At 41.7% G+C, this 12,232-nt stretch overlaps 1 protein-coding gene across 1 annotated transcript in view; it reads left to right on the top strand.

Moving 5' to 3' along the window:
* sntb2 (syntrophin, beta 2) overlaps nt 1-10,116 on the top strand; it is a 66,150-nt gene extending 56,034 nt beyond the window's left edge. The window contains exon 7 of the mRNA XM_061772602.1: nt 3,258-10,116. Within this exon, the coding sequence (XP_061628586.1) occupies nt 3,258-3,350 (93 nt within the window). The 3' untranslated portion in view covers nt 3,351-10,116. The remainder of the gene's footprint in view (nt 1-3,257) is intronic.
* The last annotated feature ends 2,116 nt before the right edge of the window (nt 10,117-12,232 follow it).

The following is a 12,232-nucleotide window of genomic DNA, read 5'->3' as shown; positions in this document are numbered from 1 at the left end:
ACTGAAGCCACAAAACCTGAAGCGCGAAGTGGCAAGGGAACACTGTACTATTTCCAAACCGAAAAGTTACTTATCCTAGTCTCTGTGCGTTACTATTTGGGGAGCAGTAGTTTCGCTAGGCCTACTTTAGGGGCTGAAGCCCCCCAACAAACTTCTCAAGCCACCCCCCTCAAAACGATCGTCAGCCCCCTAAAATAAATTGTGGTTTGCCCAAAATGGCCCCCACCCACCCATCCGATGAAATGTAACATTCATTATATGACCGAGTACACCGGCATTACAATACCCCTTATCAACGCCACATTGTATCACGTTTGAGGCATTCAACTTGGAGGTGCTGTATTTGCCAGGTATTATAGGCTTGCTACAACCCCAATTCCAATGCAGTTGGGACGAACTATATCTCACACACCAGCATGAACATAAATAAAAACAGAATACAATGATTTGCAAATCATGTTCGACCTATATTTAGTTGAATAGACTACAAAGACAAGATATTTAATGTTCAAACTGATAAACTTGATTGTTTTTAGCAAATAATCATTAACTTAGAATTTTATGGTTGCAACATGTTCCAAAAAATCTGGGACAGGGTCATGTTTAGCACTGTGTTACATCACCTTTTCTTTTAACAACATTCAATAAACGTTTGGGAACTGAGGACACTAATTGTTGAAGCTTTGTAGGTGGAATTCTTTCCCATTCTTGCTTGATGTACAACTTCAGCTGTTCAACAGTCCGGGGTCTCCGTTGTCGTATTCTACGATTCATAATGCGCCACACATTTTCAATGGGAGACAGGTCTGGACTGCAGCCAGGCCAGTCTAGTACCCGTACTCTTTTACTACGAAGCCACGCTGTTGTAACACATGCAGAATGTGGGTTGGCATTGTCTTGCTGAAATAAGCAGGGGGCATCCATGAAAAAGACGTTGCTTGGATGGCAGCATGTTTCTCCAAACATATATGTATGTACCTTTCAGCATTAATGGTGCCTTCACAGATGTGTAAGTTACCCACGCCATTGGCACTAACACAGCCCCATACCATCACAGATGCTGGCTTTTGAACGTTGCGTCCATAACTTTGCGTCCGGATGGTTCTTTTCCTCTTTGGCCCGGACGACACAACGTCCACAATTTCTAAAAGCAATTTGAAATGTGGGCTCGTCGGACCACAGAATACTTTTCCACTTTGCATCAGTCCATCTTAGATGAGCTCGGGCCCAGAGAAGCCGGCGGCGTTTCTGGGTGTTGTTGATAAATGGCTTTTGCTTTGCATAGTAAAGTTTCAAGTTGCACTTACGGATGTAGCGCCGAACTGTATTTACTGACATTGGTTTTCTGAAGTGTTTCGAGCCTGTGTGGTGATATCCTTTACACAATGTTGGTTTTCGGCCTTGCCGCTAACATGCAATGATTTCTCCAGATTCTCTGAACCTTTTGATGATATTATGGAGCGTAGATGATGAAATCCCTAAATTCCTTGCAATTGTACGTTGAGGAACATTGTCCTGAAACTGTTCGACTATTTTCTCACGCACTTGTTCACAAAGAGGTGAACCTCGCCCCATCTTTGCTTGTGAATGACTGCGCAATTCAAGGAAGCTCCTTTTATACTCAATCATGGCACCCACCTGTTCCCAATTAGCCTGTTGACCTGTGGGATGTTCCAAACAGGTGTTTGATGAGCATTCGTCAACTTTCTCTTTTTTGGCACCTGTCCCAGCTTTTTTGGAACGTTTTGCATTCATTAAATTAAGTTAATGATTATTTGCTAAAAACAATAACATTTATAGTTTGAACATTAAATATCTTGTCTTTGTAGTGTATTCAGTTAAATATAGGTTGAACATGATTTTCAAATCATTGTATTCTGTTTTTATTTGTTTAACACAATTTCATCAAGGCACACGCAAACAGGGCCAGTACGAGCACCGAAAGCCTCACTGTACATTATTCCTTTGCCGCACCTGTGGAGAAACCAAATGCTGTTCCCACCATATACTGACAGTAAAAAAAATAACTGAATTGAACTTGAATTATTTTTCACTTTAAAAGTTTAATTTATATTTATTTATTGGTTATTTTTCAAGGTTTTCTAAATTATTTTTTTTAATCTATTCAATTGTACAATATGCTTATGTTTAAGTTAAATCGTGGTTATGTTATGTGTAAAATATATATTTTATGTGTAAAATATATATTTTATGTCTAAAATATATATTTTTTGTTATCGGTTTTATTTAAGTTATTTTTCAGATTTTTGTAATATATTATTTATTTTCAATTGTAGTACATTCCCATATTAAAAGTTACTTTATGTAACCCATTGATGAATAATCAAGGCGTCAGTTTTTCTCATACCAACTTTTGCTGATTATTGTTCTCTGTTTACCACTTGATCAAGCCTTTTCCAACATTCCATACTACAAAATAAATAAAATATCTATGATTATTGCTTATATCAGATCGGACCGATATCGGTATCAGCCAAAACTCAAGGCTGCAATATCGGTATCGGATCTGAAAAACGTTTTATCAGGACATCCCTAAGACAGACTATAGAAAATCATATACAGTTAAGTATTTTTGAAAATGCAAGAAAGGGTAAATACTAAAGATGGGCTTTTCTTTGAATTTTCCTTGATCAGCTTTTGGGAAAGTCAGTGATCAACAAAATTATTGTTTTTTTCCGTATTTTTAAATTCAATTTATGTGGCAGAAAATATAGTGTTTTTTTCCCCTCTACATTAGCTTTATCTTTATTTATTTAGATTTATCACACTGCCTATCAAAGAAAGCGCTGATATGGGAGGGGCTTTGTTTGCCCACAAATTTGCGGGCTTCTGACTAGGGCTGCACAATATATTGTTTGATCATCATCATGGCATTGTGCGCGTGCCCAATAGTCAGATTGCAAGGTCCTGCGATGTACTGTATAGGGCAAACAAACTCGAGCACCCAACATGCACTGCATGCATCATTCTACCCATCACACTCGTACTGTGAATAATTTAAGATAACAAAACACACTCTCCAAATAAGAGGCAAACATTTTACTTCGTTGTTTATTTGTCACTCAGTATCAGTATCGGAGAGGCGGAACACCACCTTTGCATAAGGGGATAGCGGGAAACTGGTTGCAGCCAAGTAGTTCACTCTATTTCGTCTCAACTGCTTCAATATGTGATTAATCCACAATCTACTAGTAACCTTTCTCCCATATTCTGTCCTTTTGTTGTTCTCCGTTTAGGTATTTGACCTCCACTCTGGTCCAAAGCCAGTTGTATTTGTGCTCCATGCTTTCCTTTCGGCCAAACTCACTCGTATGGGCCTGCTCACATGAAGTGACATCAACCTGAGTGACCTGTTCACCAACGAGCTCAGGCACACCATGGACTAATCCCCCATGATGGTGATATCCTTGAAAATCTTCACAGCTTCACAGTTCACTCAGAACTGACAGCACAGGAATGAATCCCACCACCGCCCACCCCCTTCATAAAAATGTGCCTTTGCTTCCATTTTCTCCTTTCCTTCCCACAGCAGCTTTATTGCTAGGTCAAGTCATAAAGTAGCACTTTACTTGAGGTTCTCTGGCTTTATCAATTAAAAAAGCTTTTATCATTCCAGTGATTAGTTTAGTGAACATTAAAGACACTATGGGCCATATTCTCACGTTGAATATCCCATGGCACGCAGTCGCACACTGACTGCGATGGTTCACCCATCGAGTAATGTCTGTCATTTACGCACCGTCCAGCCAGATATGCACTCTGGTTGGGGCATTCCCTATCAAATCTGGACTCGCGCGTATTCTCTAGTCGACTTATGCACATTTCGCATTTTTACGCACTTGAGAGTCTGTAGTATGTCAAGCGTCCTTGGAAGGTGCAAAATCATATTGCACTTGAAGTTTGGATGCAGTTACAATATATGCCAAGTATTAATAATATTGAAAGATCAAGTGTATTTTAACTGCCACTGTCATGATTTATTTTTTTTATATATATTTAAATCTCGATCTGGGGTCTCCAACCACTATGCGTGGCCACACAGAGGCTGATTAAAAAGACATTTCATCAAAGAGGCATTGTAAGTCGGTGATTACAGCGTTGTTGTGTTGTGATATTTACTAGCAGAGAATATCTGCGGTAGCACACTTTTTTTCACCATTTGTTTACGATGCTCACCTACAACTGCAAGGACCGAATCCACTTAAAACATGTTCCCTGCCGGCATTAAAAGACAAAACATTGGAGTTTTTTAGATGGCACTGGCATGTTGACAAGAAACATGTGCAGGACTCCCATTAATTACAAGAACCACATTCATCGTAATGGTGAGTTGTATATTTAATATTTTTTCAAATTGTTTCTATGGCTGTCTCTCAAAATATATGAAACTGGTCTGTGGCAAAACAAAGGTTTGGGACACCCGATCGAGAGCATGGTAGGAACACCGTGTTTTGTATTTGTATTGATGGGCCCCCAAAACATATATTTAGTCATCAGCAAACTATTAATATAATTATTTCATTCAATTATTGTTATTAGATTTATTTCATTCAAAATAAGATAACATACTTACCTTCAAAGTGTAGCCGGAGCGGTCTCCACGTTCTGAATGGTATTTTCAAATTTAAAGGTTGCTTTATATTTTTCACAGATTTTACATTCACAACAAGTCTAAGGAAAAGTACACATTCCAGGATTTGCACGCAGCCTCAGCTGTCAATGAATCACGCCTCTTTGGTGTTTCCGCATTCATTACCAGCTTAGGCGTGATGGGGGTGTCTGAAGTCTGGACAGGAGAATCCGTCTAGATGAAAAGTGCTCAAGTCAAGGCGTGTATAAAAGGACTTATGCGTGAACTGGAAAATATGGCCCAATATGATGTGAATGGTTAGATGACCTCATCCTACTAACATTTAAGTTTTACTATTTAAAAATATAAAGGTTATAATGAAGGATTTTAGACAATCAATAAACAGTGGATGTCTGATGTGTAAATACCCCACTTCTTTGCCTAGCATTCCAGTGCAGCCTTCCAGTGTACTTTAGGCTTGTTTAATTTTTTTAATTTTTTTTATATCAGAAAGTGACAAAAGAAGACTTTTAGAGTCAGTATGCAGTTCAACATGCCGAGACTATGCAAATAAAGCGAATATGTTTGTGTGTTTGTCTTTCTCGTGCTTGTGGCTGCTTGCTTGTGTGCCTGCTGTCTGGCAAACACGCTTCTCTCTTTTAATTAAGTCCATTTTTTATTCTTCAAACAATAGGTTTTTATGCTTTAAAACTTGTACAAACAGTATTACACTTATTGTGGCATCTAAATAGTTTTTATTAGCATGACTCGCTGCCATCAAATTTGACCTGAGCTTTTTAAGATGTTGTTTGTATGACCAAGTATGACCTACCTTACTTCCATCTATGCATTTTCTATACCCCTTCACTCCTTTAGGGTCTCAGTTGAGCTGGAGCATATCCCAGCTGACATTAGGCGAGAAGCAGGGTACAGTCTGAACTCATCACCAGCCCATCCATCCATCCATTTTCTGTACCGCTTAACTTCACTAGGGTCGCGGGCGTGCTGAACCTATCCCAGCTGACTCTGGGTGAGAGGCTGTGAGGTATATGTGCTAACCAGTCGCCCTCATCACCAGCCAACCGCGTATAAATAAACCATTCAGACTTTCAATTTAGAGTCTGCCTTCCTAACTTCAGGTTCAATATTACTCGATATTACATACCTGTTAATAGATTTGTGTTACCCATCCATCCATCCATTTTCTGAGCCGCTTCTCCTCACTAGGGTCGCGGGCGTGCTGGAGCCTATCCCAGCTGTCATCGGGCAGGAGGCGGGGAACTGGTTGCCAGCCAATCGCAGGGCACATAGGAACAAACAACCATTCGCACTCACAGTCATGCCTACGGGCAATTTAGAGTCTCCAATTCATGCATGTTTTTGGGATGTGGGAGGAAACTGGAGTGCCCGGAGAAAACCCACACAGGCACGGGGAGAACATGCAAACTCCACACAGGCGGGGCCGGGGATTGAACCCGGGTCCTCAGAACTGTGAGGCTGACGCTCTAACCAGTCGGCCAACCGTGCCGCCATTTGTGTTACCATTATTCCATAATTTCCTCAGGCTCTTATATAGATGCCATATCGAGGCACTCGTGTTTTTTATGATTTTAGTTATTAGAGGCAAACAATTCTCATTTGCTATGAGTCCCATAATCTTTCTTATATGGCCTCCTCCCACTATTTCTGGATCAAAAAGCTTGCTTCATTGGTTTCAAATGGCTGATTTTTGTTCATTTGTCACAGAGGCATCATTGCATTACGTAATTGGGATCTTCTCCAGTCTTCATTGTGAATTATATAATGGTCATCTGGTTGTCCATGATTGAAGTTGTTCAGTGGACCTAATTAGTAAAGCGGCTAGTACCACCAACCTTAACTCTTTCAAAACTTGATTGAATTTAATCACAAGCCCATTATAAATATTGAAGGTTTTCAAAACGTGAGGTGTTCTGCCCGAGGGACGCCAGAGGACTTTAGAGGAGGCCGGGGCTGAGCAGAAAACAGAAATGTTCCCTAAAGAAGGTCACTTTCCCAAACTCCTGGGGTCTCAAGAATGCATAGCACAGGTTCTAAGTTCGTTCGTAAGACTGAAATTTAGAATGTAAGTACAACAAAATCCGTATTCATCAAAAGTGCGGACACCTGTCGTACACATACCAGTATAATTTCTTTTGATGAATTCCACATGGAGAAGGCGTTCGACCGTGTCCCTTGGGGAGTCCTGTGGGGGGTGCTTCGGGAGTATGGGGTACCGAACCCCCTGATACGGGCTATTCGGTCCCAGTGTCAGAGTTTGGTCTGCATTGCTGGCAGTAAGTCAGACCCGTTTCCGGTGAGAGTTGGACTCCATCAAGGCTGCCCTTTGTCACCGATTCTGTTCATAACTTTTATGGACAGCATTTCTAGGAGCAGCATAAAGGGGGTCCGGTTTGGTGGCCTCATTAGTGCATCTCTGCTTTTTGCAGATGATGTGGTTCTGTTGGCTTCAACAAGTCTTGATCTCCAACTCTCACTGGAGTGGTTCATAGCGGAGTGCGAAGCCACTGGGATGAAAATCAGCACCTCCAAATCTGAGACCATGGTCCTCAGTCGGAAAAGGGTGGCGTGCCCTCTCCAGGTCGGGGATGAGATCCTGCCCCAAGTAGAGGAGTTCAATTATCTTGGAGTCATGCTCACGAGTGAGCGAATTATGGAACGGGAGATCATCAGGCGTATCGGTGCAGCGTCTGCAGTGATGCGGACTTTGTATCTGTCTTTTGTGGTGAAGAAGGAGCTAAGGCAAAGCTGTCTATTTACCGGTCGATTTACGTTCCTACCCGCACCTATTGTCATGAGCTGTGGGTCGTGACCGAAAGAACAAGATCCCGGATACAAGCGGCATAAATGAGTTTCCTACACAGGGTGTCTGGGCTCCCCCTTAGAGATAGAGTGAGAAGCTCGGTCATCTGGGATGGGCTCAAAGAGCTGCTGCTCCTCCGCATTGAGGGGATCCAGATGAGGTGATTTGGGCATCTGATTAGGATGCCTCCTCGACGCCTCCCCAGTGAGGTGTACCGAGCACGTCCCACCGGGAGGAGACCCCGGGGACCACCCAGGACACGCTGGAGAGACTGTGTTTCCCGCCTGGCCTGGGAACGTCTCTGGATCCCCCCGGACGAGCTGGATGAAGTGGCTGGGGAGAAGGAAGTCTGGGCGTGCCTGCTAAAGCTACTGCCCCCGCGAACCGACCTCGCATAAGCGGTAGAAAATGGATGAAAAATGATGAGATGATGAAATTCCACGTTCTAAAGTGCCACACTTGTACACGTTTAGCCTAATTTGCATTGAGAAACGCCTCCAATTCACCATCTATGGTAGCAGCAATAAGAATGTGCGGCTCTACTACTTCCCTCGTCAAAGTCATGGCAAAGAAGGCGGAGAAAATGAATATCTCCGAGACCGACATTGAAGTGGAAACAAACCATGAAACACTGTTTGGCTCAATTAATGCAGGGTGTTACCAACAAAAGGGGAAGAAAATGACATGGGAGAATGGACGTTGCTGTTAATTCTGTTGGACCATAGAAAAGTGCAGTCTCGGGGGAAAAAAAAAAGTTTGACATCAAACTCAATGCTAAAAAATATGACAGCCCACAAACAAGAATTATCTTTAATTAACTGGAGGTACCTGTATTGCAAGCATTATTATTATACAGTACGTCCAGCTAGCTATCCTTAGCTCCTGTTTGGAGGCCCACATCCACAGAGCTCTTCTGTAGCATCAATGAATCTTGCATTCCTCCAAGCGATGTGAATCACAGATTATTTGTGCATTGATTGAAAGAAATCCTTTCCTGTTCACTTAGCTGAATTCATTGTGTGACAGTGCTTTCATTGAAATATGGGCGCAATCTGTGGCTCCAACTATCGTTGGGAAGTCCTTGTTTAATTTCGGCTTGTTTTTGATGTCTTTGTAAGAATTGGATCTAAATTGGGAATTAATTCCATCCAGCACTGCCGGAATGATTCATCTTATAGTGTTGCTTGCGAAATGCCGCAAAAGTCCCCACTCTCCTGCAAGTCCAAGTTGATAAATGTCATACTTTGCGTGGGAGTGTTTGTATGCATGCTTGACGTACAATTCTAGGCGTACGCACACTTAATAAATGAGTGCGTGTATATCCTAATCTTTGATTATAGAAAGAATATCTATAAGACTGCAAATATCCAACAATCGTCTATTGAAAGTCACCTGAATAGAAATCATCTCACCTAAAAATTGGTGCCACTTTTATTTGTCTGTATTGTATTTAACTGTAAGCCCCCACTGAGATTTCTTTTGTGTACGGGTCGAAAGTTTGATTTAAAAACATTCACAATTTGTGTTTGTTTGTGCTTGAAATCTTTGGCCCATGACCCAAAGTGATTTTCCTAAGTTTTGACAATTTTTTGTCATTTTTGTCAAAACGATTGAATTTTTGAAACACCAACATACCCACTATGTACAGCAAATGAATTATAATTCTTTAAATCACTTGCATATGTAAATGCATGTGAACGATGTCAGTAGCTCATATTGTGGTTCCCTATGATCATTTTTTCCAAATGTTGATACAATTTATATTTTCTTGATTACACCACGATAACCTGACCAGTTTTTCACAATTTTAAATTGTTAATATATATTTTTGTAGATGTAACTTAAATTATTGCACATCTTGAAAGATTCTGACCAAGACATATTCCTATCCTTAAACCCACAGTATCTGTGATAACATTTTTATAGTCACCTTTGTATCTGGTGAATACCTGTATTCTTATGATGTAACCCAAAACTCATCCACCCCTCCCCCAAATTAGAGGATTAAAATGTATCAACTGAGTTCATTTTATTGGTTATTATTTCAATCCAGACAATGCAATATTTACTAACCATTCAACACAGATAAATGGAAAAAAATAATAAAAAAATGCATACAACATAGTTTCTCTGTTGCTAAAAGCTTGCGATTCTGACTCTGCCATACTGCTCTTTTACATCTGTGCCTGTGTCAAAATGTACAAGGTATTTGGTGTTGTTTACCCTGACAGATGCTGCTCCTCAACAACTGAAGCAAATCATGTTTAGGCATTTTTAATGATTCTTTTACTGGATTGTCTGTACTCTATTTGGTTGTACTCTATTTGGTTTTTATGATTTTGGTCATCCTTCAGCAAGCAGTACCGTCCTTTCCTAAGCTTGGGTCTCTAAATTTCGCTTTTGTTTTTTATATTTTATAATTGTGTATATTACTACCAATATTAAAAAATTCTTTTTTCTCTGTTTGAAAATGATTATCCTGTTTATGCAAATCAATGCTTCAGAGGGTTGAGCTGCACTGTATAACCAAAGGTAATGTCTGTGGCATTTTGCGCCTAACACAATCATTAGACAGAAGTTGCAGGGGTTTTAATTGCTTCTGAGCATCTGTCGTATGCAATGTATTTTAGACTTTGTACCAATAAACAGTATGCAATGTAATCACACACACAAAAAAGAGAAATCACAGTTTGTGTGTATTTTTTGTTTCATTTCCTTGTATGATGTTGACAATATGAATATCCATTCAAATACAGAATAGTATTTCTGTTATTTTTTCCACAGGGGCATAAGAAACCGTTGTTCCCTGGTGGAAACTTGTGGTGAGTGGTGGGATTGACTGGTTTTCAAACGTGTAATTATCAAAGCGAGCTGACAAGAATGTTAAAATATCAACTTTTGCTTTTGCTTTTTGGTGAAATAGCATTAGTAGGCCTCTTGCTCAGTGCTTGTGGAACAATGGACTTCTTATAACTGCTACTAAGCACTTGAGATAGTGCTTTGCTTAAGAAGAAATGTAAGAGAGGGATTTACATTTGTATGTATTGTGCAAACTAGAATAGGCACAACCTAAAAAGCTAAATAAAAAATGTAACCTACTCATGAGCACTATCTCAGGTTACTATCTTGCTCCATTTTCAGAATCAGAATCATCTTTATTTTTCAAGTATGTCCAAAAAACACACAAGGAATTTGTCTCCGGTAATTGGAGCCGCTCTAGTACGACAACAGACAGTCAATTGACAGAGAACACTTTTGAGACATAAAGACATTGACAAAAAAACAGTCACTGAGCAATAAAGGGTTGCTAGTTGTCTGGTAATGCCAGTAAAAAAAATTTTTTGTGGTTTTTTTTTTTTTTTTTTTTTTTACAATTGTGCAAAACGATGCAGAGTCCTCTAGCAGTTCGAAAGACTAATATTGCAATAGTCTGGTGCAATGACCATTGTGCAAAGGGCGCCGACACTTCAACCGAGTAGTGCGATAAGGACAATGTGCAAGTCCTCAAGGGTGGGTAGGGGGGTACCAACTATCCTTTCAGCAGTTTTAATTGTCCGTTGCAGTCGGAGTTTGTCCTTTTTTGTAGCAGGAAGAACACAGGACTGATTCGATGACCGCTGTGTAGAACTGCCTCAGCAGCTCCCGTGGCAGGCCGTGCTTTCTCAGAAGTCACAGGAAGTACATCCTCTGCTGGGCCTTTTTGAGGACGGAGTTGATGTTGATCGCCCATTTCAGGTCCTGAGAAACTGTAATTCCCAGGAACTTGAAGGTCTCGACGGTTGACACAAGGCAGCTGGACAGCGTGAGGGGCAGCTGTGGCGAAGGATGCCTCTTGAAGTCCACAATCATGTCTACAGTCTTGAGTGTGTTCAGCTCCAGGTTGTGTCGGCCGCACCGCAGCTCCAGCCGCTCCACTTCCTGTCGATACGCCAACTCGTCACCGTCCTTGATGAGGCTAAAGACAGTGGTGTCATCTGCAAACTTGAGGAGTTTGACAGCCGGGTGCGCTAAGGTGCAGTGTTCGTGTAGAGAAGAGCAGCGGAGAGAGGACACAACCTTGGGGCGCCCCAGTGCTGATGCTGTGGTTGGATGAGGTGGCCTCCCCCAGCCTCACCTGCTGTGTCCTGCCCGTCAGGAAGCTGTAAATCCACTGGCAGATGGCAGGTGAGACGCTGAGCTGGAGAAGCTTGGATGAAAGGAGTTCAGGGATGATGGTGTTGAACGCTTAGCTGAAGTCCACGAACAGGATCCTCAAGTAGGTCCCTGCACTGTCCAGGTGTTCTAGGATGAAGTGCAGTCCCATGTTAACTGCATCATCCGCAGACCTGTTCGCTCGGTAGGCAAACTGCAGGGGTCCACCAGGCGATCTGTGATGCTCTTCAGGTGGTCCAAAGGACTTCATGACCACAAATGTCAAGGCGACAGGCCTGTAGTCATTTTTGGTGGTTAGCACATCTGCCTCACAGTTCTGGGGATCGGAGTTCAAATCCTGGGCCCGCATGTGTGGAGTTTGCAAGTTCTCCCCGTGCCTGGGTGGGTTTCCTCCCACATCCCAAAAACATGCGTGGTAGGCTGATTGAGGACTCTAAATTGCCCGTAGGTGTGAATGTGAGTATGAATGGTTGTTTGTTTCTATGTGCCCTGCAATTGGCTGGCGACCAGTTCAGGGTGTACCCTGCCTCTCGCCCGAAGATAGCTGGGATGGGCTCCAGTAGCCCACGGTAAAGAAAATGGATCAACGGATGGATGGGCATGTTACTGACTACATTTTTAACAGGAAACTAGTAACTGTCAGAATA

The sequence above is a fragment of the Phyllopteryx taeniolatus genome, chromosome 5, assembly GCF_024500385.1.
Source record: "Phyllopteryx taeniolatus isolate TA_2022b chromosome 5, UOR_Ptae_1.2, whole genome shotgun sequence".
NCBI lineage: Eukaryota > Metazoa > Chordata > Actinopteri > Syngnathiformes > Syngnathidae > Phyllopteryx > Phyllopteryx taeniolatus.
The sequence above is the reverse complement of the archived record's forward strand: the minus strand, read 5'-3'. Positions and strand labels throughout refer to the sequence as shown.